Genomic DNA, 27,922 nt, shown 5'->3' on the forward strand with positions numbered 1-27,922 from the left:
CTTTTATGGCAATTTAGCCGAAATAAAGAATAAATAATAATAATAATAATAATAATAATAATAATAATAATAATAATAATAATAATAATAATATTCATGCAATCTGGGGGCAAGTTAAGATATCCAAACTCTAAGACCTCAGGAGCCAGATCGCTAGGTTCATTTGGTTGGGATCTGGGTATCTGATTTCTCCATGGTTCTGAGTTAGAAGATGAGGCGCAAAATGCAGTCTTTGATGGGGAACTACTGAGAGTTCAAGGAACGTTGTGTACCGAGGTTGTCTCGCCCATGTGGGAGCAACTAGGATTAGTGTGAGGGAGAGTTGCCCAGTTTGCGTGCTACCAGCAGGATCAGTGGTGCTGGTGGAAAAGCGTATGCAAATCTGCCTGACCAGTTCATCCATATCGCATTGCCCTGTGACAATGGATGTGGGAACCTGGCGGCAAAGTATTGGCATTTCGAGTATTCTTTTGTGGCGAACAGGTCTATTTCTGGGTGACCCCACTCCTTGAAGAATGGTTAGAGGACCTGGGGGTGAATCTCCCATTTGTGTAATTGCTGGCTGTGCCTGCTGAGCAGGTCGGCAACTTGGTTGTCCTTCCCTGGAAGGTGTTCTGCTTGGAGAAAAATGTTTTTGGGAATCGCCCACTTCCAGATGCTCTGTGCAAGATGGGACAGCTGTGGAGAGTGCGTTCCTCCCTGTTTCTGGATATAGTACATTGCGGTCATGTTGTCCGTCAGGATCAAAACCGTCTTGCTGTACAAGTATTTCTGAAATGCTTTCAGGGCTAGGAATATCGCTAGCAACTCTAGTGGGTTGATAGGCAGCCTTTTCTGCTTGTTTGTCCAGAGGCCCTGTACCGTGTATTGAAGGAGATTGGCTCCCCAGCCTGTCAGTGATGCGTCCGCTGTTAGTACTAGTTGTGGAACCAGCTCTTGGAACAGTCGCCCCTTGGAAAGGTTTTGTGGGTTCGACCACTGCAGAGAGTTGTGAGTCCGACTGTCTACCAACACTAGGTCTTTTAGTTGTCTTTGAGCCTGGTTCCATTGCCGTGCTAGGCATTCCTGTAATGGGCGCATTTGTAGTCTGGCATGGGGGACAATGAAAATGCAGGAGTCCATCATTCCTATGAGCTGCATAAAGACTTGAGCTGGGAGAAAGTGTTGTGGCTGGAATTTTTGAATGAGTGCCTGCATACTGGCTATCCTTGTTGAGTTTGTATACGCCTTTGCCACAGAGGTGTTTATGGTGGCTCCCAGGTACTGCTGTATGTGGGACGGTTGCAGATGTGATTTTGTGTAGTTGATTGAGAATCCAAGCTGTGTAACAGCTGGATTGTTTGAGACGTGTGCTCTGCGCATTGTCGGTACGATTTTGCTTGTATAAGCCAATCGTCCAGGTAAGGGTATACATGGACGTGCTGCCTCCTGAGATGTGCTGCCACGGTCGCTAAGCATTTTGTAAACACTCTTGGAGCCGTGGTAACCCAGAAGGGCAAAACCTTGAATTGGTAGTGTTGAACTTCTATTGTGAACCGGAGGTATTTTCTGTGGGCTGGATGGATGGGTATGTGGAAATACGCATCTTTGAGGTCCAGTGTTGCTAGGAAATCCCTTGTTGTAGCAACGGGAGCACTTGTTGTAATGTGATCATATGAAAGTGCTCCGACAGTATGTATTGATTTAGGGGTCTGAGGTCCAATATGGGCCTGAGAGAGCCGTCTTTCTTGGGAATAAGGAAATATAGGGAGTACACCCCTTCCCTTGCTGTTGGAAAGGGGCTTGCTCTATGGCACCCTTTTCCAGCATGTATTTCACCTCTTGTTGTAGCAAGGTGATATGTTCTCTGGACATTGGACAATGTCTTGGTGGTATGTTTGGTGGTGTAGAAGTCAGTTCTAGGCAGTAGTCAGACTGGATAATTTCTCTCACCCACCTGTCTGTGGTAATTGTGTTCCAGACGGGTAGGAAAGGTTGTAGTCTGCCTCCGACCGGTGTTATGTGGTCTGGAGGTAGTGTGATAGAGTCACTGTTTTGAGGCAGTGGAGGCTCTGGTGTTATTGCCTCCACGTCCTCTTCCCTTGGTATTGTTACCTCTGTAGCCTCCTCTGGTGGTATTTTTAGCATAGGAACTTTGTGCGTTACCTTTATATGAGGCCGTTGTTTGTGAGGTATGTCCTTGTGTGTTTGCCCTATATGAGGAGCGACGAAAGGAGCCCCTTTGTTGCTGAAATTGCAATGCCCCCATAGATTTCGCCGTCTGTGTCCTTTTTCATTTTATCCAAAATGGTATCGACAGCAGGGCCAAACAGAAAGTCCTGGTTAACAGGCTGGTTAAGGATAGTGGATTGTACCTCATTTTTAAAACCAGAAATACGCAGCCATGCATGTCTGTGGAGTAGAACGCTAGTGTTGATTGACCTAGCTGCAGTGTCTGCTGCGTCAAGCGCGCATTTAATGGAGGCGTTTGTTATGAATTTTCCCTCCTGTAGGAGATCTTGGGCTTGTGCTTTGAAAGGCTCAGGTAGGTGTTGCATTAGGGTCTCTAGCTGGTCGTAATGCGCCCTGCCGTACCGAGCCACTAGAGCTTGTGTATTAGCTATCCTCCACGAGTTGGAGGCTTGTGCCGCTACTCTTTTTTGTGATGCCTCTAGTATCTTTGATTTTTTTCTGGGGGGGGGTGCTTCCCCGGTTGTTTGGGAGTTGGCCACTACCAGTGAATCAAGTGGTAACTGCCCTTTGATGTAAGTAGGGTCTGTAGGGGCCGCCCTATACTTTTTCTCTATTCTGGGGTTGATTACCCGTGCCCTGGCTGTGTCCCTAAATATGTCAGGTGCATGTTTTAGAACTCCCTTTAACATGGGAAGTGTTTTGACACTTTTTTCTGATGTAGGGAAGGTGTCAAACAAGAAGTCTTCTTCAACGGGGTCATTATGCATATCCACGTTGTGGAACTATGCAGAGCTATCTATGAGCTGATTAAAAACTACTGTGTTGTCAGTAGGAGACGGTTTAGTAGGATAAGAGGACATGTCAGGGATGGGATGGGTGTTATAAGGGTCAGTTGGCTCTTCCGATGGTTCCTGAGGGTCAGTGTTCTGTGGGAAGTCATATTCAGGCTGTGGCTCATCCCCTGTGTTACCCTCGTCGTCCCCCTGATGAGAGGGAGAGTAAGGAATAGAAGGACTGAAAGGAGTAGTAGGTATGATAGGTTTAAAAGGAATGAAGGGTCTAGAAGGAGAAGTCCTAAAGTCCTTTTTCTTCAGTGGAATGGGGGACTGAGGTTCAAAGTCCAAAGGCCTCTTTTTCCTATGCAGGATGGTAACTTTACCAGTCTGTGGGTCAATACAAATTTTTGCTTGGTCGTCTGAGGGATCTGGGTGGTGAAAGAGTTCTTCCTCAACAGTCCTGAGTTGAGCCTTAGGCTTTGGTTTGTAGACGACTTTAGGTTTAGGAACAGGCTTTCTCGGCTCGGGGCCTTTTTTCGGGTCGACTGTCTTTCGGATCGACGCGTTTTTTGTGCTCCGTAGGCTTCTTCGGAGAAGTGTTATCTCCCGAGTCGATGTTTTTGTTGGTATCGACTGGAGTCTTTAGTTTTTTCGGCTGAGCGTCTTTCCCGTAGTCGATTGTCTTTTTTGGATCGACTGGAGTCTTCGGATCCGATGTTTTCGGTCCGAGAGGACGTTCTGGCTTGGACGCGTGCTTCGGTACAGCGCCTGTTGTTGGGTCGACAATTTTCGGTGCCGAAGGCTTGTTTGGGTCGGCGGCCTTCTTTGGTTCGGCACCCTTGGGTTGTGTGGCCTTGTTCGGGTCGACAACGTGTTTCGGCTCAACAATTTTGGGGTCGACCGGTTTTTTCGGCTCGACGCTCTTTGGCTGTACGGCTGCTTTCAGATCGACGTCCTTCAGGTCGGCAACCTTCTTTGGCTCTGGAACCTTCTTCGGGGCGATGTTACTGGGCCCTGAGGTTTCTGAAGGTTTCGGAGCCGAGCCGGATGGCGGGGCAATCGAAACTTTATGATCTTGGCTAAGGCCTTTTGCCGTTGTTATTGGGGTAGATGGTGTATGGGGCAGGGTACTCACGATTTGCCCCGGCGGGATCTCGTCATCGGAGTCCGAGTAGTCCTCTATGGTGATGAACTCTAGGTCCGAGTCCGGCACCTCTTGTAGTTCTTGCTAGTCATCAAAGATGTTGTCCGGGTCTGTTGCCTGTTGCTGCATTTCTTGCCTGGCTGCACGTCGGTTCCAAATAGTTTTTGGATCGAAACTGTGCACAGGCTGGACAGCTTTCCTCTTTATGGTCTGGGGAAAGGCACTTGTTGCATACTGAGTGCTTATCAGTATGTGGGAACTTGGCGTGGCTTTGCGGGCACCTTTTAAATGGGCTTCTTTCCATCGACAGCCGGCTCACGTGGCGTCGAAAAGGCCCAACGGCCCGCGTCGACGACCGCTTGGAGATGGAAGGCTGGATCGAGTAGAGAGGTACCGATCGAGAACAATACCGTCGAACCGAAGGCCGTTTTGGCCTTTAGAAAAGTTTTGTTTTCGCTTCCGAAGTTGGAGTATAGGAGTTTGCATCCGAACCCAATGGCGGAAAAAAAACAATCTGAGGCTGGAGTGGATGCCCATGCGCACTGTAGTCCAAGGGAGGAGTCACCTATCTCGTGATACTTCGACAACTCTTCCAAGACAACAAGTTCAATCATCCGGACCCAACACTAGGCGGCGATCTATGCACAAGATATGAATTCAGCAGCCCACATGCCTCGAACAGAACATTAGTTTGTTAACATCAACAGTTGCTTCAGTTTGTAAAGTACTTCAGTTACTTCAGTTTGAGATGCCTCTGCAATCCATTTATGAGCTATTCAATGACTTATCTGCTTTGCTGCTTTACTAAGATTTCAGGAAGTCTTGTTTTCGATCTTGAGAAAACACAACAATAAGATGCGGTCTCTTGACCACAAGCAAGTTGTCTGTGAAAAGCCAGAGATCAAAATATTACCACTTTTTAAAAGTATAATAGCTGTAAATGTCTCGGGGGGAAAGCTACTGCCTTTTTTGTTAGGATCCCCTTTGCAGAGGTCGTTAGATTTGAATTTATTGTCGTTATGTTTAAGTTTTTGAATTGTCCAGTTTTTTATGTGTTTACCAACAATTATTCATGAGGAATGTATAAATGAATGAAATGTGTATTCTTTTCATTCTTCAAAAAAAATTAAAGGATGTTTGAAATTAAGTTGAATTAATACAATTGTGAAAGTAAAATGCAATGATGTGATGCGTTGTATTTTCAAATCTGCATGAGTAACTAGCAGTTCCAAATCTGGTGGCCAGGTAATTCTTTTTGAAAAAAAGTTGCACGTCCTACCGGGCCCCCGAAACTGACGTAACCCCCTATAGTTTAAAGTGTTTGTAAAGCGAGCGTTTATTTAATTTAAAAGTAGTAGGTGACAATACTTATACATACAAGCCAACATTATAGGACAGGGACATGGGAGATTTAAAAACGAGAAAACCGCGGCGAGGACACAAACTAAGCCCCGTCCTTTTCAGACTGGGGGGGCGTGTTTTTTTGATTGACTGAAGAAGTCACAGAGAAAAAAGGACATTAAAAAACAAGCCCCTCAATCCGAAATGGACGGGGCTTAAAGTAACAGACAAAGCTCTTCTCCAATGGCTGGCCGCGTTTAGGAAGCCAGCCAATGGAGAAGAGCTGGCTTGTTTAAGCTCCATACTAGAAGACATAAAATCTCGCCAGCGAGACTGTGCAAGCGCAGCCTACGCTAGCCGAGACCTATAAAGGAAGCAATGTCTTCTTGATTCCTCCAACAACTTCATAGCTGGTGATCTTGCTACCACAACCCACACAGTCATATATAGTAACATTGTTAAAAAACGGAACAAAAATGACTTTCTAAAAAACCTGAAACAGAAATGACAAGTAACAGTATGTAGCACTAAAATAAAAACAATAGATATGCTGCAAGTAGCAATACCACTAGAAATGCTTCTACTAGCAAAAGTAGAACAATTCGTAGCAGCAGCGCTACTAGTAAGAGTACCAGTAGAAATATGTGTACCAAAACTACAAGTATCACTTGCACTTTTACAATAACACTACGGATTTGGGGCCACATGCATCAAGCTTTTTTCCGGTCGCAAATGGGCCGATTCGCAGAATTGGCCCGGTTGTGACCAGAAAGAGCACTTTACAGATGCATGAACCCATTTACATTCTTAGATTAGGTAATCGCAATCTTATGAGATTACCTAAATGCATTTAGGGAATCGCAGATTGCGTTTTCCTAAAGGCGATCTATCAAGCCTTTCCTAAATGCAAACTATGCATTTAGGAAACGCTAATTACCATAAACTTTAAGTTGATAGTAATTTGCAAATTCTTTGAAAAATGCACAAAAGTGCACTTTTCAAAGCGACATGTGGTGCACACACATGCCCTTAGGGCATGTGTGCATGCCACATGTGCACACTTACCTTTTTGAGGGGAGGTGTATCACAGGGCCTTAGGCCCCCTGGCATCCTTGGAATTGCATCCGCAATTTGCAATTACCAATTTGGTAATCTCAATTTGCAAATGCATTCCCATTCATTCCTATGGGCCTACAGGCCCATAGGAATGAATGGAGTGACATTACCTAATAGTGATTCACAATTTGCGAATCGCTATTAGGTAATGTTTATAAATCGCAATTTATTTTGGGATTCCTACATGCATAAGGAATTGCGAATCCTAAATAGCGATTCCTTAAAAATCGCTATTTAGGAATCGCAATTCCTTATGTTGATGTATGTGGCCCTTGATAAACTAGTACTAAAAGTACTACAGGTAGAAGTAATAGATGTACTGTTAAGGGTGTTGTTACCAAAATTATTCAAAGCATTACTAGTATTCGATCATTGGCATCACGGCTACTTCAACCACCACTTCTAAGCCTACTATCACTTTCGTGTAATCACTAGTATGTATTTTTTTTCTCTCCGTCTTGCTCCTGTACAATGATTTTGAGAAAATGGAAACAAGGCTAGGATTTGTGAAAAATTAGACTGGAGGGTATATAATTATGCAGGGAAGCGAGGGGACCGGATTGGTTTAAACTGCATATTTAACGCTGAACCTCCCTTCTTCTAATGTCACTTACCTTCATTGATGTCTCTTGTTTTAAGTGTTAGGACAGTTAAAGAAATATGAAGCAGCCAAACTATGCAAAAAGCTTAAAAGGGCATTTTTGGTGTGGGATTAAGCCAAAAATATTGTAATAGCCCTTTTGACTGCACTATATACCATCACGCACCCATGGGTGTGTAATAAGCCACAAAGTGAACTTTAAAGCTTACCTTCAGTGCTTTGTATACAGTTACTCCATAAAACTTCTCATTGGGAGTGTGTGGAGATGTTTTACCGCCATATCCATCTCCAGCTGAGGCCGCTGCCTGTAAAATGTATGAGACATTTTGTAAGGGTCAAGTAATCAAATCAAAGAAGCGCCAAGCGTTCACCCTAGCAAATACATGTATGCTTTATTTTCATAAAGATTAGGAAATGTGGAAATTGCAACGCTGATGGCTCTAGTATTCGAATGTAGTTTATTCACTATCAGAAACAAATCTTGGAGAAACAGTTCTTTATATGCTTGCCAACAGTGCATATTACATGGAAGCACTACTCTCTAACAGGGCCGGACTGGGAACCCCAAGCAGCAGTGGCAATTTTCTCGGACCAGCCCCAGGGGGCAGAACTGCCTGGGCCCCGGAGGCTGGATAAGCTTCCCTGCTGCTTTTGTTAGTCGGGCAGATATTGCAACACTGCTGCAAAATTGTCCCTCAGGAACAAAACCACCCCCACCACTCCAAAACCAGCCCCCACCCTTCCAGCCTCCCGGGGAAAAACCGGATGCCCGTATGGCCAGTATGACCCGCTCTATAACACCTACAATAGAAATGAGGAGTAACAATATCTAGCACTGGATACAGTAGTTGCATGAATTGTAGGCGCTCTACCAGTAAAGCACTACAACTAGCAGTTGTGGAACCAGTTTTTCCAGCACATACTTTGCAATGGTGATGAGGTAAACCTATCACACAGAAGTATGTTCGGTGCAACCATGTCACCATTTTCTAGATTTCAATTGATGTGATAAGCATGAGCCTCAAGCAAACACATGCAAAGGAAACTATGATCATCAGCTATACCAGCAAACAAACTTAGCAACTCAAACCAATTTTATGAAAACACTTCCAGATTTAGATCTCAAATAAAAACCCTCAAACTACAGTCTTGTGCTTTATTGTGTTACAATGAACACCGAATGTTGTAAAACAAGAATATCCCTTAGATATGTGGCATTCAAGACATATTCAAGTGAAGAAAATACACATACTACCCAGGAGTCAGGGTGTAAGTGTGAAAGGAAAATGGTCTGCCAGGAGAAAAATCTATTCTGCTCAGTTGGCCGCGCTTTACTGCTCAGAGAGTCCTTACACTGTGATATACCCAACATTTCATATGACCTTTCTAGCCTCGGCAGGACACAGTAGAGGAATTCCACAGGGGAGCTTTACATTATAGCCCATTTTTAAGGGTTAGATCTGTTATTAAAGGCCTGCTACCCGACATATAGGCCCCAGTTGCTGTGTGTGGTTTATAACGAGTGAGAGGGCCTTTAATTGAAGGGTAGAGTCTGAGGCAGCTGAGCTATACAGCTATTAGAACACCTCACTTAATGAAAGTAGAACGTGTTAAATTAAAAAGGGAGAAAGAGAAAGTCAAACATTGGAATATTAGAGCAGAATGTCAATACTAGCCATTATTGGTCCACAGCAACTAATGTCGTCAAAGGACCTCCGAACTTTGCAATGCTCCCATATAGCATTATAGCCTGCTGCAGAGCACTATACTAGTTATTTAAAGCCCTATAGTCAATGGGAAGATGGCATTTATCGACCTGTATATGCAAAAACAGAAGGGCTATACAGCTGTTAGAACATTCCATCCTCTGAGTGTACACTCTTCTTAATTAAACAGATTAAACAGAAAGGGAAGAAATACAACAATCATTGGAATGTTTGAACAGAAAGTCTATAGAAATCATTATAAACCTACTCTATTGTCTTCAGTGCAAAACCCAACATTCCAATGTTCTAAATATACATAACATATTTTTCATTGATTCCCAATTTTGAAATTGATAGAAGGTGGATGCTATATTGGATAGCATTGATGCATAAAAATAAATGCACACACATAGTAGTGATTGGAAGACGTAATATAAAAGAAAGCCGGAGAGTTTCCCTCATACGACCCCATAGCACAGTAATGCTACCCAAAATAATGTATTTGTTGAAATTACCTCTTTTCTGTTTAGGGTCACCTTATCATAAATTGTAAACTTACTTTTAAAATGTGAACATTACTGGGGTAAGTACAAACTTTTACTTCTCACACAGGCCTAGTACTTAACAAGCCCTTTCCCTTAGAGCAGGGGTCCCAAACCGGTCCTGGAGGGCCGAATCCATGCCAGATGTTTTGGATATCCCTATTGAGATACATGTAGTTATTTTAAAATCTGGCATGGATCCGGCCCTCCAGGACCGGCTTGGAGACCCCTGTCTTAGAGAGTCTTGTTAGCATAATTATGATGATCTCTTACTTTGGAATTTTATGAAAAGGCAATTTACCTGGAAGAAATCACAGAGGAGCACTGCGGGAAGGTTAGACAGATTCATGGATCTTGACCTGGGCAAACTGAATGAACCCAAGTGGTGAATTTTCCTCCAGTAAATCAAAAGGAAAGCTAGAAAAAATGTTTTCTTGGTCGACACTTAGATGTATTTGGAATACTTCGTAGTGCTGAGGTACCCCGGATATCGAGGATGGAATATAGTGACCAAAATATCAACAAACAAATATTGAGGAGGTAAGTGCATACAATAATGGATTTTACTATTCTTAATTCTGCATCTCTATATCGTCAAGGTACATATATGTGGAGTTAGATGTAGAAAATCTACACATACTTACCTGTCAATATTTTGGTCCTCAATATTTTGATCCTGATATTGTGGCCACTCAATAATCCAGGCTCGATATTCTGGATTTACACCTACTGAACACAATCACTTGGATAGCTGATTACTCCATATCTGATAGACAATGGCTCATCTTGTCCGGGATGGGAACCTCTAAACCATTGGAAAGATATTCCCGGACTAGTCCTGGACTACAATAAGCGATACAGTAACATAACCAAGGCAGACTGTGTGCTATACAACCGCAAATTAACAATAAATATTAAACGTGAAATAAAACAGCAGATTGTGAGTTGCTAAACAAGGGGCCAAATAGGATCGTTATGGGTCGATGGGCACTTACATTTGAAAGTCTCTGAAGCTCACGGCATTCATCCTCTGAGAGGAAACCATCCAGTACAACCCGCTGGGACCCATTGAGGGACCTTGAATTTAAGCTCATGCTGATACCGTCATACAAGAGAGGGCCACCTTCAAAAAATAAAAATTGGGGCCCAATGAACATTAACTGAAAAACCGCAAATTAGTCATTTTCTAAGAAACACCAATATTTTACATTCATATCAATGCTGGCAAAACATTTGCTAACTATAAACATGCAAATTATATGTGGCAAGCCTATGTGAGTAAACCACAATAACAGCACATGATCATGCGAATGTGTAAACAATAACTACCCATTGTGCTTCTGAGATGGCTAAATATTTGTTTTTCAACTGTTTCAATTAGCTGGCGAGTGCTCAATAGCAATCAAACTACCTAGGCAAGGAAATGCCTTGAAGAAGAAGACATTAACTTTGGACTACTGCTCCCACATACCGAATGATCTAGGATTCTAGGGGCAGCACTGGTGCACAACTGATGCATCTTTGACAGAGGTCCTACATTGATAGGCAGGACCATGGTGGTATTGTTACACCACACTTAAAGTTAATTTATTTTAACATTGTACAATTTAATCAAGCAAGTTAATGGATGGTTGAAGGAAGTAGGTAAGGCAATCTTTGCAGTTAATGTGGTCCTATTTAATATTTACTGTTTATTCTTTGGGAGAGAGTTTATTTTTAGCATCTCATGTAGAAAACTGGCACCCCTTGTGGGTGTATGGGTAAAGACAACTGTTTTAAAAATCGTTTTAAGTTCTTGCTCGTCCGTCTGACAAAGCACACTGAAACTCAAAGAAACCACGGTCTCAAAATTTTGGTCCCATTTTCCTAAAAGCCTTATTAGAACATTTCATCAATGGATGTAGTCAGACCACAATCCATTGCTTAGTCCTTCAAAGATCCTCCAAACCGGACAAAATAGAACATGCATTAACTGTCCAGCACCTAAACAAATCTTACCTCAGGTACCGTGAACAACATTGTGTCTGTTCCTCTCAACCACTCTTCATTCTTTCATTTTCTGGGACCTGAAACCTTTGTGTCAGTGCTGGGAAGGTGGACACTGGGGAGATTCCCCTTTTTACCCCTCATGCTATCCTCCTTACCAAGACTTGGCTATGTGACTCCTCGTCTGCAGACATCCTGCTGCCATAACCCCAGGTAATTTAATTTCCCACTTCAACCGTCAAGGGAAGATGGGGAGGGGCTTTGCGATTGTTAATCCCTCCTCTCTCTCATGCTCTACCCCTGACAAGCATGTTTTTTTTTTACTTAGGCAAAGCAATGATGTTCACGCTCAAATTCAATCTTTTATCCAACACCCTTCTGTCTACAACTCCTTTCTACAACTCTGAGATTCTAGCTCCGTTCCTTACCGAATATGCTAATTTCACACTGACTGGCGATCTTAATATCCACTTCGACAATAACTCGGATACTGCCGCAGTCTCTCTCCCGCACTCGCTCAGTTTGGTGTGAGGGCCATTGATGTCATCAGCTTCACCCATAAAGCAGGACATCTTTTAAACCCCATTGTCACCAATCTCCCTCATATTATAATATATATTATGATATTCTCCCCATACCACTTAGGTGGCCAGACCACTTTGTTGTCCCTTTCGTCCTTCCTTTTGAGAACCACTCTAACACTCCAGCTAATTCGGGAAGCCTAGTGCCAGTCCTTGCTAGGCAAATGTTAATTCTTCCAAGTTATCGAAAGTTTGGCTCTCTATGCTGTTTAACCATACCGCAGAGATCACAGTGGCCTTTATCTTTTTAAATCAATTTCTAGGTGTTATTCCGGACTCAATAACCCCTCTTAAAGCTCATTCAATCCAACAGTTCCCTGGTACCGCAAATAACTGAGGTTTGCAAAGGAGCATTTCCAAATATTGTTAGGCATCTAGCTCTCCTCCTACAGCCCAAAGGATAAAGCTGCAAACTAACAATACCAGACTTAATTTGCCCAGCAGAATGCAGGAAAGAAACTCCTCCTACTCAAAATTTCTGCTCTAGTGTAGCTTCCATTTTCCATCAGAAGATTGCCACAGTTAAGCTTAGCTCCCGCCTCAACCCAATGTGGCTTCTCTACCTCTACCCTGGCCTTAGTTAAGCCTTCTGTTTGCCCATTCAGCTTACATTTCAGCAGCCTTTCTGTGAAAGAAGTAGAAAGTCATAAAACTAATATAGATCCAGCTCCCCAAGTGGCCCTCATCTCCTCACATCATGCCCTTGCTTCTTACATCCTTTATCTCGTTCTGACCCACCTCAATCGTTTGTTCATTTATTCAGCATTTGTTCCAGACACCTGGAAACAGGCATTTAATAACCCTTAGCAAAAACAACTCTAAGGGGCATCATCATATTTTACAGAACATTCGGCCCATATCTCTTTTGCCCTTTCCCTCAAAATGTCAGGAGAAAGCGGTCAACCACCAACTCTCCAGGATACATCGCAATTTGGTTTCCACTCCCTCCATAGAACAGAATCTACTTTGGTGGCAGTTTCAAATAATTATAAAATGCTTCTAGACAAAGGCTAAAATGCTGCACTATTTCTGTTAGATCTCTCAACTGCATCTGTGATGGTCTCCCACGCCACCCTCCTTCAGTCTACTTGATATAGGTGTTTACATGGACAGGTTCTTTTCTATCCATACACAGTCGAAAGGAAAATCTTCCACCCACCACTTGGAAGCTTCTAAGATTAATTGCTGCATCGTGCAAGGATCGTCGCTTAGTCCCACGCTTTTTATTATCTATATCCATCCATTTGCTTCTCTGTCTAGTTCACTTCGTTTCGGAGGTGGTTTCATATGTTGATCATACCCAAATTATAATCTCATTTTCATAGCTGTACAGTGAAAAGAAAGCCTACTTGAGTTCCTATATGCGAGCAGTGGCCCAACTTATGCAAGAACATTGTTTTAACTTAAATATTGATAAACAGTTTGGTCAAGATTCCATCTCTTAGTCTCCGGCATTGTGATTTGCAGAACTCTAGTTTCTCGCGATCCCCTACATCTACAAACGTGGGCAACTTGTTGGAAATTAACATGGTAGTCTCCCAGATGTTTGTCTTCTTTTGCTGAACTCGGTGTTGTTGATCATAGCACTCTATGCACTTTACCCCTACTTACCAGAGATAAAGTGCTTGTGCTTTTCCTTTCAAATATGTTGAAATTGGTTTACATCTGATTGGCACATTTAATGTGCTATTAAGTCCTTAGTATATGGTAATACATTTACCCAAGGACTGTAAATTAAACACTACCAGTAGGCTGCGGACTCATTGTGCCACCCACTAAAATAGCACTGAAAAAACACCTGTCTCCGGACCTGTCGGGCGTGCAGTTTTAAACTGCCATTTTGACCTGTCAAAATAACCCTTTTGACAGGCCTAAATCACCTTTTTGCTACTAATAACTCACCCCTATGAAGTCACCTTAGAAATAGGGTGTGACATTTGAAAGTAGGCCAAGTATATTTCATATTTTACATGTCCTGGTAGTGGAAATCCTCAAAAGACATTTTCCACTGTGCAAGGCTGGCTCTCCCATAGGCAAATAATGGTTTAGAGTATTATACTTTGTGGGTCACATGTATCAACCAATTTTGCGTTCGCAGACAAGCTGATTCGCAGTATTGGCCAGTTTGCAAACGCAAAAAAAACTTTCCACAGGTATGAAACCGTTTTTTTTTACAATTCGGTATCTGGAAGGGGCGTGTTTAGGGCATCCCTCCCAAATAGAGAATTGCAGCGGTATGTGAGAATGTTTTGTGACCGTGAATGTGGTCGCAAATCATTTGCAATTTACCACCAACTTCAAGTTGGCGGTAACCCATTTGCAAATGGGAAGGGGTCTCCAAAGGACTCATTTCCCTTTAGGAATGGCTGTAAAAACTGTTTTTAAGAGTAAAGCGATACAAAAGGGGATGATGAACAGAGTGTTTGAACAAATCAAACACTCACCCCCAGTCAACTGATCTGGGTTTAATCCATCACCATTCTTTAGCTCATTCCGCCACCCCAGTTCAGAGATGGCCATATGCAAATCAGTCTGACCCTGTGCCTCATGGGAACAGTCCAGCCCGAACTGCCAAGCCTTATCTTCCCTGGACCAGAAACAAGCATCCTGGGACCGGTTTCGGGTTCATAACCCTCTTCAGCCAGGCTATCTTGAATCCAGTGGCAAAGTGAGCAAGGGACTCACGTCTGAGCATACCCTGCCAACTTAGGGAGAACAAAGCGATACAAAAGGGGATGATGGATGGAGCGTTTGAGAAAATCAAACACTCACGCCCAGTCAACTGATCTGGGTTTAAACCATGACCATTCTTTAGCTCACTCCGCCACCCCAGTTCAGACATGGCCATATGCAAATCAGTCTGACCCTGTGCCTCATGGGAACAGTCCAGCCCGAACTGCCAAGCCATGTCTTCCCTGGACCAGAAACAAGCATTCAAGCATTTAACCCAACTGGCATGGAATTTAGCACCCTTGTAAGTCCCTAGTAAATGGTACGACTAGTTCCTGGGGCACTGGTACTAAGGAGGGTCCCTAAGGGCTGCAGCAAGTCTTACGCCATCCTCAGGGAACCACACACAAATTACATGCAGGCTGCCATTGCAGACTGCGTGCCATGGAGCAAACCATGAGTGAAAACACAACATGGCACAATCACTGTGTGCCATACTGCATGTAATATATATATATGTCACCCCTACAGCAGGCCTTGTAGCTCTACGGTAGGGTGCATTATATTACATGTGAGGGCATATCTGCATGAGCAGATATGCCCCTGTGTTGTCTATCTCAATTACAAGATTGTACAAGTGAACAGGGGAGGGGTCTTAAGTATATGTACCGGGGACTGGTTATTGTGAGTTCCCCAGCTACATGATAGCTTCACTGAAAATACTGGTGTTTGGTATCAAACTCTTTACCTTAATAAATCTATACTGATGACAGTACTGGATTTAGTAGAACATGTTCTCAGAGGGCACATTAGAGGTGCCCCCTGAAACCTTACAGGTCTTCTAGTGTGGTGGCTGACTGGATCCTTACAGCCTACCACCACAGACATATTTCTTAACCCCTGCAGATGATAGTACACGCTCTCAGGAGTTCAGAAATAATGTCCACTCTGACAAGTACTATCATTTCCTCCAGCAGGATGGCTAGCAAATCTGCATACCATTTAATGGTCTCCTCTAAAGCAAATCAAATATTGACATTCTGGGACTCTTGAAATCGTTTTTTCTGGTGATAAGTGTACCTGTTCTGTTAAAATCAAGGTTAATGCCATACCATGCCCCTTATCGTGACACTATAGACTAGTAATAATTGCTATATAAGTAAGGAAAATTGTGGGTAAAAAATTATTCGTTCTTTTTGTAATGGTGTTTTTGATATTAACTTCTTTGTACTAATAAGTGTAACTCTGAGAATGATTCTAACTAACATGTTGTGTATAAGCTGTTTTTTATTCTGTATTTTATGTGGAATTCCTTGGAATTCCAAATCATAAACAAATAAACTTGAAGCATACCAAGGCCACAGGCTTCAAAGCCTCTGCCTTCTTTGATGTGCGACCCCGGCTTCCACCCAAGAACTGGGCGATGCCATCCCCTGCCCTGAGGCCCATTTGGCACCAGAACAGGCATGAAAATTAGCTGCTCAAAGATGTGTGTACACTTTCAGGCTAGTTACACCCCTAAGGTGGGCTGCCAGAAGTGAACACAGAAAGAAGGTATCCACCATCTTATTTTTGGTGGAATTAGGAACTCTGGGACAGGGTAATGCCCACTCCTCACAGGAAGAGGTCAGCTAGGGGGTGTAGTGACCCCAGGAATAAGTAGCCCACTGGCTACTACCCTAAACTACCCTTAAACACCCTAAATTGATATTTAGGTGTCCACCCTGACACCAGGAAAACAGATCATGTCAAGACTTTAACTACTGGGAACCAAGGAAGACGAAGAAGGACTGACAGAGTGAGAACAGAGGACCTGCACCGAAGATTGGCGCCAAACCCTGCCAGGCTCTTGTACTTTGCCATCAACAAGGCAGAATTCACAAAGAGCGGTACCCCCTCCCCAAACCCCTGGAGGATCCTCCAGCACCTCAGCAACCACGAAATATCTCCCTTGGAGTGGAGGAATCACTTCCCTACACCATATTAGTATATTTGGGGAAAAACCCAATAAAACCTTGTAGGCTTGGGCAAGGTAAATGATTGAGGTATAAGGTGTCTACAAGGGATTTTGTTTCTTAGACTGAGTATATATAATTTAAAAAAGATCACTTCCAGGATTCGTGAATCAATTGGACCTGACTGTATCCATAGGATAACCAATGTATTTCAATATTGTTCACAATAATACATTCAATGAAGAGCAAAAGGAGGAGAATATAAAATTAAAAAAGCACACAACAAACTGATTATATACAGAAAAAACTTATATTTGAAGAAACATTTTTGCATTTATGAACTAGTTTTTCCTCCTCAATTAACAGAGTTGATGCATTGTTATGAATTGATCTGTTAATTCATATGTACAGCCTTTCATGACTTTTATACCTTGATTAATTTCTATATATCCCCATGATTTTTTTCAATGAGCCAAAGAGTTGTTGCGTCTTGCGAAAAGGCTTTGTTCTATCAACGTGGTACGTATGAGCGCCTATGACGACTAGTGGGTGAAGAGTCCTCTCTGTAACGGAATTTGGATAAGGGAAGAACATCAGGAGTAAGGTGGAAGCAAGATACCACCATAGGCAGAAATTCTGTATTAGTCCTAAGGACGACTTGATCTATATGCACCAGAAAGAAGGGTTCCTCAAGAGTAAGACCTTGAAGCTCACACACTCATCTGAGAGAGGTAATGACAGCTAAGAAGGCCACCTTCCAACAGAGAATCTCTAAAGGGCTTGAATGAAGGGGCTCAAAAGGAGGGCCCATGAGTCAAGTGAGGACAATGTTGAGGTTCAGAAAGTGGTTGGTGTAACCCTAGGAGGAATAACCTGTTCAAGTCCCTCAATAAAAAGAAAGTTCCCTATTCTGAAGCTGCAACTGTAGGTAAGTGGAGAAGGACAGACGCAAACACAAGTTCTGACATCTGCAGGTGAAGCAGGTAGCAAACTATGACTTGGACTAGAAGGCAGTAATGGACAAACCTTTTCTTTTTTCCATTTGGCCACATGGTAGGCCCGCGCAGTGAGTTTTTAAGGATGGACATACACTTAGGAGGCCGACTGAGGCAGCCAAATTGAAAGATTTCATTGGCCAAATGGCAAGACTGCGCTGCCTGGGGTTGGAGTGCTTGGTTCTGGGGGAGAATGTCTGGCTGGTTAGTCAGTTTCTTGTGGGTCACTACGGCGAGGTCTAGAAGGATGGTGAACCAGGGCTGTCTGGCCCACGTGGGAGCTACCAGAATGAAAGAGGGATAACTGATGAAGCCTCTGACTACTTATGAAAGGAGTGGAATAGGAGGTTAACTGTAGGCAAGTATCCCTAACAAGTTCATCCATGATGCATTGATGATAGACTATGGGTGTGGGAACATGGAGGTGAATCTTGGGCATTTAGGGTGGGGTGAACAGGCCTATCTGAGGGAGACCCCAACAATGGAAGTACAGGAGAAGGAGTTGCAAGTGGAGTTCCCACACGTGGAATTGTTGCTTCATTCTGCCGAGCAGGTCTCCAAAGTTGCGTTCTACGCCCAGTAGGTACTCCAACAGTAGATGGATATTGTGATGGAGTGCCCACCGCCAAATGCCCTGTGCTAATGCTATTCAGAAAAAGGGGGTGGTGATGGACAGAGCATCTGAATTAAGCAGAATACTCGTACCCAGTCAACATATCAGGGCTTGATCCATCACCGTTTTTTAGCTCACTGCACCATCCCAGCTCAGAACCTGGCTACATGCAAATTAGTCTGTCCCTGGCCCAGTGCATCATGGGAACAGGGCAGACCAAACTACCAAGCCAATTATTTTACTGGAAAGGAAACAAGCTTCCGGGGACCGGTTTCTGGCATTACAGCCGTCTTCGGCCCGGCTTGCTTGAATCCTGAAGGTGCAGTGAGGGACTCATGTCTGAGCATACCCTACCACGCTTATGGTGGACAAAACGATTCAGAAAAAGGGGGTGGTGATGGACAGAGCATCTGAATTAAGCAGAATACTCGTGGCGTGGAAGGGTATGCTCAGATGTGAGTCCGTTGCTCACTGCACCATCAGGATTCAAGCAAGCCGGGCCTGTTCCCATGATGCACTGGGCCAGGGACTGACTAATTTGCATGTAGCCAGGTTCTGAGCTGGGATGGTGCTGTGAGCTAAAAAACGGTGATGGATCAAGCCCTGATCTTTGTTCAACATCTGTTTTATTAAACTCCCAGACGGGGGTACGCACATGAAATGGTGGCCTTCACACAGCGTTAAGCCTACAACCCCCAGGGGGCCGGCCGCGGCACACAACTTGATGTACAATAGCTTTTTGTGCTTGCAGGACCTGCAATTCCATCAGTCACACATTCAGTGTCCTGCTTGCAACCCACTCGGAGGGCCATGTGAAAGGGCATTTTGTGCAGTCAACCACGCCCAATTGTCACCACGCGTTAAGTTCAGCCCTGAAGGTCGGGCAGCAACTAGTGGGCCAAACATAAACAAACATCAGACCATAATAGTCCAACACACAACCAGAGATCTAGAAGAAGGCAACAGAGAAAATAGAGACAGTGTCCAGGGATAGCAGAGAGAAAGGTGGGAAAAAGGTAGCCAAGATAGGGGGAGTGAGAGGACCCGAGGAGGGGCAGTCTTCGGGGCACGCTTCAGGAACTCCATGTCGGACCCGCAGGCCATTATCTCAGGGTGCTACGGGGGGTAAAGGGGATCACAGCATCATCCACTAAACGCAGCGCCCGCAGCTTGGGGGGCATGCTTCTAGCATGTTCGCTTTTGCACAGATAAGTCACCAGGGGCTGCCAAACTTTCTCAAAGCGTGTAGTGCGGGACTGTAGTCTCGCTGAGAGCATCTCCATAGTGATGACCTGCCAGAGTCTCCCAAACCATGCAGCAAGGAGGGGAGTCTCCCCTTTTTTCCAGTACAGGGCAATAAGTTGTCTGGCAGCACCCAGCATTTGCAACGATATACTCCATTCATTTCGGGCCAGGGCAAGCAAATTGGCAGGTTTGATTCCCAGCAACACTGTACTAGCGGCATCAGGCAAGGGGAACCCCAGAACCCCCCTTATGTGGCTCAGTACCTCTTTCCAGAAGATAGCGATCAGGGGGCAGGTCCACCATATGTGCAGGAAGTCCCCAGGCACGTGATGGCACCTCCAACAACCGGGAGAGGAAGAGGAGAACATTCTGTGTAAGCGCTGTGGTGTGTAGTACCATTGTGTCATTACTTTGTACGCGTTTTCTTGCTGCGGTATGCTGCGGTATACTTTGGGGATATCTCCCCAAAGGCGGGCCCATTGCGTCGGCGTAATATCCTCACCCAGCGTCGCATGCCATTTTTTCTGATACAGCTGCGAGGGGGGAGTTTGGGGGTGCTGCAGAATTCGATAGATCTGAGAGATTAGGCCCTTCGTGTCGGTGCAGGAGCGGGCAAGACGCTCAAACGGGGTAAAGGCCCTGGTGGCCCCTGGGTAAATCGCGTCCGACAAGGCCCAATGACGCAATTGGAGAAATTGCAACTCAGCTTCCGGCGGGAGACGGAATTCCTCTCGACAAAGGGCAAAAGTCTTAAGGGTGCCTCCATCAAAGAGATCTGTAAGGACTCTACAGTCGCCTTGCGTCCATTTACGAAAGGCAGTAGTGCGGTTAGCTGGAGGAAATCACGGGTTGTCTTCAATAGGGGTGTGCGACGAGGGGAAGGTCGTAAGACCTCTCCGTACCGCTGTCTTGTCCCACACATTCAGAACTGTTTTCGTGGGCACCGCCAAATATGCACTAGGGGATCGTCCCGCTTTATGATTCCAGGCCAGATTCCAGATGGTGCGGCCCGTGACCGCCCGGTCCATATGGAGCCACCCCTTCTCACTCCGCCTGGTGCCCCATTCAATCACAAAGCGCAAGTGAGCGGCCCAGTAATAATCCACCAGGTTAGGGCACGCAAGCCCTCCGCGATCTCGCGGGGCCATAAGAAGTGCCTGAGAGAAGCGGGGTCTCTTACCTCCCCATATGAATGTAGTGCAGTCTTTTTGCAGGGCTCGGATGTTCGGCAAGGGGATAGGTGTGGGAAGGCATTGGAACAGATAAAGGAGTTTAGGCAGGATAGACATTTTAATTGCGTTTAGCCTTCCCAGCCATGAGGGGATAAGTGGTTTCCAGCGTCGCAAGTCCTCAAGGATGGATTTGCGGCAATCTGCCCAGTTGAGTGCCGACCAATTTCCAGGGAGGGGGTTAGGGATAGGCCGAGGTATCGAATATGGCGAGCCGTCCAGCGATAGGGGCATAACTGTTCCAGCGAGGGGACATCGGCCGGGGGGATCGTAAGGTTAAGTACCCACGATTTATCCTGGTTGATTTCAGGCCGGAGGTGCCCTCATGGAGCGCTGGTAAGGACTGTCGAGGCTCCGTAAGGGTAAGGATGAGATCGTCAGCGTACAACGCCACTTTATGGACTTGTCCCCCCATCGTAATGCCGTGGATGCCCGGGTCTCGCCTGATCATATCCGCCAGAGGTTCAACCGCCAATGCGAACAGTAGGGGCGAGAGAGGGCAACCCTGTCTAGTCCCTCTCCCGATGTCGATCGGGTCTGTCAACCTCCCATTCACGCTGATCCTAGCCTTTGGCGCAGCATAAGGTGCCATGATCCTGGCAACCATCAGTGGACCAAGCCCTATCTTACAAAGGACCGTTCGGAGGAATGACCAGTCCACGCGGTCGAATGCTTTCTCAGCGTCCAACGAGAGGAGGCACGCCGGGATACGCCAATGGCGCTCCTTCCCCACCAAATGTGCAACTTTCCGCACGTTATCGGCCCCTTGGCGGCCATGAATGAAGCCCACCTGATCCGGATCCACGAGGTCAGGCATGTGGGGATCCAATCGCTTGGCCAGCACCTTGGTGTATATTTTAAAGTCAGTATTGAGCAGCGCAATCGGGTGATACGACTAGCAGAGCGCAGGGTCTTTCCCAGGCTTTGGGATTAAAGCGATTTCCGCCATCCCCATGTCCGGGGAGGGGCCCTGACCGCCATCGAAAGAGGCAAAGAGTCGGAGGAGGTATGGACTCAGCTGAAATTGGAATAGGCAATAGAAGGAAAGCGGCAAGCCATCAGGGCCCGGTGTCTTCCCCAAATTTAGTTCTTTAATAGCCGAGGTCACCTCATCCAGCGTCAACGGCTCCTCCAAACAGTCAGCCGTAAGGGGGTGCAGCCGCGTCCCGCTATAGTGCTCCAACACTGCCTCCAGCACGGCGGAGGCCGGTGGGTCCGCCGTGTAGAGTGAGGCGTAATAGTCTCGAAACGCTCTCAGCTTGTCCCCTGCCGCCGTCGCTCGAGACCCATCGGGGAGCATCACGTTCGCTATGTGGGATCTGGCCGCTTTGACCCTCAGCCGTCTCGCCAATAGTTTCCCCACCTTATCCCCTCCGTCAAAGTGCAGTTGCTTCAGAGCCAAAAGGGAGCCCTCAGCTCTGTTCGCACGCAGCAGCCGCAGCTGGCCCCGAATATGTGCCAGGCGTCTCCGCGTCCTCAAGGTGGATCCCTCCTGATCCCGCGTCTCCGCCTCTTTCAAGTCCCTCACCAAGTCGTCTTCCACCACCCTCCTCCCTCGTGCCCTCGCAATCGCGAGGGACGTAATGTGGCCCCGTATCGTGGCCTTAAAGGCGTCCCAGACCACCGGAAAGGTCGTCTCTGGTAGGTCGTTGAACTCAAAATAGGAGGTAATGGCTGCGCGGATGTCCTCAACAGATGCTGCATCTCTAAGGAGGTGCGGGGGTAAATGCCATTTCCGTTCTCTGGGGGGCCCGTCCCGCGGGTCCCTGAGAAACAACTCCACATGAGCATGGTCCGAGATGGATATGTCCGACATCCCAGCATCCACCACGTCATGGAGTAGATCATGGGACAGGAAGACATGATCAATGCGAGAGTAAGAGCGGTGGGCACTCGAATAAAAAGAGTACTCTCTCTTATCCGGGGAGAAGTATCGCCATGCGTCAAATAAGCCTAGGTCGCCGATCTGCCTGCGAAGCGCCAGAGACATCGCCCCCGCCCCATGAAAGGAGCCCTCACTCCGGTCTATCTTCAGACACCACACCAAATTAAAATCCCCCCCCCCCCCCCCCGAGGACAATAGAGGGCCCACCCCGCAGTACCTGGTCGCGCAAGAGGTCACGGAGGAAACGATCCTGCGCCTGATTAGGGGCATACACATTGCATAGCGTAAGACGGCAAAGTCCCACCTCAACAGTCACCTTGAGGAAACGGCCATCACCACTTCGGTAGAGCCTATCGGTACCTCGCCTGATGCCAGCTTTGCACAAAATTGCCATCCCTGCCGTTTTCGTGTTCGCCGCTGCCCAGTATTGGAGAGGGTATCTAGGATGTGCCATGCGCCCAGAATCCGCCTGAAGGAGGTGGGTCTCTTGTATGAAAACGATATCTGGGTCATGCCACAAAAGGTAATGCCATATCTGCTTGCGCTTATTGGGCGAATTAAGGCCCTTAACATTGAGGTACAAGATCTTAAGGGGTCTATTCACAGTACTCGCCATGGCAGGGAGCCCTAGGAGACGCAATCAAAGCCATCCTCAACAAGTCACACACCATCCATACACCCCAGACAAAGGTCCCGCCCTCCCCGACCCCATCCACCACTACACCCACCCTCCCAGGTCCCACATAGAAGAGAAGAGAAGGAAGAAAAGAGAGAAAGAGGAGGAGAGAGATAGTCAAGTACAAAAACCAAACATACATCAGCCGATGAGGCTGGAGGTATGAACCGTAAAGTTGTGGCCACCAGGGCCAGAGTTCACTGTCCCCAGTATAGGGCATCCTACACACCCTTGGGTTCGAATGTCCCTCGGGGTGTCACTCCCCAGGGGACAGCTCCAGAGGGACATGGCTGGCAGAAAGCACTAAGAGATATGGAGCCCCCACCCACCCAGGCCCAGCACCGAGGGATCAGGGGCCCACCCGACCCACCCCCTTGTCTGACAACCCCCCGTCCGCTGGGGGAGCATGTGACAACAGTACCTCAAGAGGAGTGCAGTAAGTGTATCGCCATCCTCACGGCGTAGGGGGACGCTCCTTAGGAGAGCGCTTCTCAGGGTCGGTTTCTGCCTCCTCCAAAGCTCTGATGTGGGCTATGACGTCTTGCCGAGCTTGGCAGATCGTGGGCTCGTCAGCTGGTGGTGCACGTCGCCTCTGCGGCACCGTGGTCCAGTCGGCGTTCTCTTGCGGGATGGGTGCCTAGAAGGACTCGCCGGGGGGGAGCCCGAGATATTGAGGAGCCGCGCCGCCTCATTGTATGATCTCAAGGCTTTGCGTCTCCCCTCCCACTGGAAAATAAGCGCGAAAGGATGGCCCCATTGGTACGGGATATTCATGCTCCGCAGCTTCTCCGTCACCGGGCGGAAAGCACGTCGCCGCTTCAGGGTATTGGGCGCCAAGTCCTGGAAAATTTGGATCTTATGGCCCTTGTATTGCAAATCCGGCTTGTCCCTGGCGCACTTCCAGATCTCTTCTTTCTCTACAAAGAAATGCACCCTCGTGAGAATGTCCAGTAGGAGGCCCGACCTCCCCGCAGGGGCCGCCACCCAATGTGCGCGGTCAAGAGTGGGGGGTGAAACGTCCTCATCACGCCGCACCTCGTGGAGGAGCTGCGCCACGTAGTCCATCACATCCTTCCCTTCTTCGCTGAGTGGCACGCCGCGAATACGGAGGTTGTTGCGCCGGCCCCGGTTCTCCAAGTCTTCCTGCTTGATCTGGAGCTCAATGTTCTGCTCTTCAAGGGCTGTCAAGCGCTGCCACAAGTGTTCCTGGTCCTCAGTGCGCGTGTCATGGTCCTTTCCAAGCTATCCACGCGATCTCCCAGCTCCGTGACCTCTCGCTTGAGCTCTGTGACGCATGAGTGTACCTCAGTTCTCAGGGAGCCGATCTCTGCCTTGAGGTCAAACATAAAGGCGGCCATGAACGCCTGCGTGACCGGTGGGGAGTCCGCCGTCCCTCTGGATGGGCCCTCTCCGGCCGGTGGCGCCCCCGCCTTGCCCCACATGGTTGTCACAGGGTTATCTTTGGGGCCGCCGTCGGATCTGCCTTAGCGCCCCTATTCGTGCGCGTCATTGTCCGCTTGGCCAAGAAAGGTCGTTGCAGGCCGCTGAACGCCGCTGTGGTTTGGGGCTCCTGCCCAAAGTAGTTCGTGAAAGCAAGGCCAGGAGGGGAGGAGAGGAACACAGGCTGCTTGGAGCCCCGAGGGTCAGCTCACACCCTGGGTACCTGAGGGCCCAAGGCTCCGCTCATTCAACTTCTGCAACAGTGGACCCCAGCGCACCCTCCGCAGGAGACCGGGCAGATCGGGACCCACCGGGCAACAGCACCTTGTGGTCGAGCACACCGGCGTAGAGCGAGCCCTCCGTTCCAGCCCTTCAGTCCGGGGTCAGCGTTGGGGGGGTAGTCCTCGCCCCCAGCACACCACTCCAGCAGAGTATCAGGCACCCCACACTGCCAGGGCCTCGCGCACCGCCTCTTCCTGTCCCTCGCCGGTGATGGCGAGGGGAGTTTGCCGAGGTTCTGTCCTCTCGAGCGCCAGCAGGGGTTGAAGAGGGAAAGATTGTCCCCGGGCGGCACCAAGAGCAGCAGCCCACCGTCGCCGCTTCCCGCCGTGTAAATCAGCCGTACCGCTGCACATCCGGCGCACCTCTGCGCGGGCTGGGAAGATGGCGGGCGCCGTCCGCTCTGAAATGTGCCCCGGGGGCACTGCCTGCGCCGGAGCACCGTCCAGACCCCAGCCGCGGCTCAGCCCCTCCACTCTGGAGCGCGGCGGGGAACGGGATCTCCCAGAAGCCGGTCCGGGTCCGAATAGTAAGTCTTGCGCCTCCGCCCGATGCTTCAAGAAGGCGGGCGCCGAAGGGTTTGGTGCCTTAGAAGCCTTTTGGCCCACTGACGCTAAAGTACTTCTCGGTGCTCATAGAGTCTACGAAGCCGAGGACGGCTTCACAACCGCTTTCTGTGTCTGCACCAAAGGAGCTGTCTGCATCAGAGGTCGGGTCTTGTGGGACTGTTTTGGCACCAGTGGCTGACTCCGAGTTGGATCTGATGTCTTTTGTCAGGACCAACCATTCCCATCAGATAGTGGAGGACCAGAACCTGACGTTAGGCTTCAGGCCTCGCTGCCTGACCCCCTCGAGGGAGGTGCTAAGTTTGTGTCGGGTGTTGAGGAGGTGGTGGAGGGAGAGATGTCTTACTACGGATTGCATTGTAGTTCTTCCTGGACATGCAGCTTCTTTCTCTGTCTCTTACTCCAAGTGGAGCTTGGCCTGGGCTGAAATACAAGGCCTGCTCGACCTAGGGTACCAGCCCTGCTCCTCCTTGACGTCATAGTCGCCGAAGAGGCATGGTGTGTCGTCTACTTGTCACTGTGCCATGGTGCCTCTAGCAAGTCGTCAAGTTTGTCAATATCAGAAGGTGTTTTTGGAGCGGAAGGCAAGACAGGGAAGCAGAAGGTCTCATTGCTGAGCGAGACAAAGGTGCAGACTTGATGGAGATTTGGGCTGGGGTACTATGAGTGAAACTGTGGGCAGTACTGGAAGGGAGTCCTTTCTATTACGAAGTCTTCATTCTCAGAGAAGAAAGACAAAGTAGAAGGTCCCAAGAGGGATACAAGCCCAAAACAGGTGTCAAGTAGAACACAGTCTCCAAGCCCAACGAAGGTCGGGACAACACAGAACATTCCTCAATCGATGATTGTCTACACAAACGGGAATGGAAGAACCAAATGCATCCGATGATGAACACCACGAGGTGTCGAACCAGAGCACATAGGATAAACGTCTGAGCCTGATGATTGAAAAAAACAGTCTAACAGGGGAGCCGAAGCCCAAGCACACTAAGTCAGAGTCCCTATAGCCCGTGACTCGAAAGAAATCTTCTAAGAACGATAGCTGCACAACTATGAGCTCAACACTAGATGGCAGTAATATGCAGAGCATGTGTATCTACAGCTACACAAGCTACGAACAAACATTTGAAGGGCTTATTTTAATAGTAACTTAAAATTCAATTTAATAGTAGGATCAGGTTTTAAATTCATATTTTTTTTAACACTTTAGAAAGTTGTTTTTTTCCTGCCTAAAACCAAAAAGTCGTTCTGCCAGTGCCCAACTGTCAAAGGACTACTGATGGCTTCACTGTGGTGAGATATGCATTACTACCAGACAATGCATAAAGGGCACTGGGTGTCTGGAGGGAGTTTCCCTCCTTGACAGGGTAACCCGAGGGCTGTGACCAACCCCTGCCTGAGCTCCCTGTCACTGGCAGATGAAGCTCACTCCATGGCCCGTCTCCCTTTTTTTTCTTTCTTGTTAGGCTGCCCCCAATCCCATTAGAATGGGGAGCAGCCCAGAAATGATTTAGAGGGTGGACAAAGAATTGCCACCTACAGGCTGTCACTGGGTAATACAAAAGACACATCCCTAGAACTCTCTTCAGAACATTCTTGGACCTGAGGAAGATCAGAATAGATCTGAACCTGCTGTTTGCAACCAAAGAAGAGCCCTCTAGGACTGGGCCTGCTCTCTCTTTTACCCACGACAGAGCTGTGGTCTCCAAGGTTCATAAGGCTGACATCCTGTTCAAGCTACAGAGATACAGCAAGTCACAAGAGACCTTTCCAGTAACAACACAGCTTATCAGTGGCAAGTGGACATGGATTGGACTCGGGCTGACTCCCAGTAAGTCTCTTGGAGCCCTGAGCTCCTTGGGGCCTTTAGAAAAGTACACGTGGTGGATTGGGACTTAAAGGGATAAAGGCAGAAGCTAAAATATTTTGCACAGGATGAACCTAGTTGGTGTATCTGGCCTGTGCTCCATCGCGGTCAGTTTCAAATTGCGCCATGGTCCTGTTCTTCTACGCTCATTGACCACTGGCACTTCGTGATTCTGGACGTTATTTTTATTAAAACATTTTGTAATATCTCCTGTTCCCATTATTGGATTTCTGTCATTTCGGTGTTGTTTTGCTCAATACATTTACTCTATTTTTCATTTGTTTGGGATTTTTTTTGCAGTTCAACAATTACTGTTTTAGTAATGCAAAACTACTTTACACATTGCCACCAAATTAAGCCTGTCTGCTCTGTGCCATAGCTACAAGGGGGGTTGAGCTCAGGTTAAAGTTAGTGACTTTGAAAGTTCACCAAGAAAAGGATGAGAATATTACTTGAGGTGGACACTTACTTATCCCTCTCAACTAATAATCTAATCTCTTAACAATCTGGCTGGATAACTGCCTGGCCTTCACAAAA

The 27,922-nt window shown here is 47.1% G+C and overlaps 1 protein-coding gene across 1 annotated transcript in view; it reads right to left on the reverse strand.

Moving 5' to 3' along the window:
- P3H1 (prolyl 3-hydroxylase 1) overlaps positions 1 to 27,922 on the reverse strand; it is a 227,291-nt gene that overhangs the window by 80,334 nt on the left and 119,035 nt on the right. Inside the window, exons 9-10 of the mRNA XM_086922172.1 lie at positions 10,394 to 10,521; positions 7,360 to 7,455 (exon numbers count right to left, since the gene is read on the reverse strand). Of these exons, the coding sequence (XP_086778298.1) occupies positions 7,360 to 7,455; positions 10,394 to 10,521 (224 nt within the window). The remainder of the gene's footprint in view (positions 1 to 7,359; positions 7,456 to 10,393; positions 10,522 to 27,922) is intronic.

This window comes from Lissotriton vulgaris, chromosome 5, assembly GCF_964263255.1.
Source record: "Lissotriton vulgaris chromosome 5, aLisVul1.2, whole genome shotgun sequence".
NCBI lineage: Eukaryota > Metazoa > Chordata > Amphibia > Caudata > Salamandridae > Lissotriton > Lissotriton vulgaris.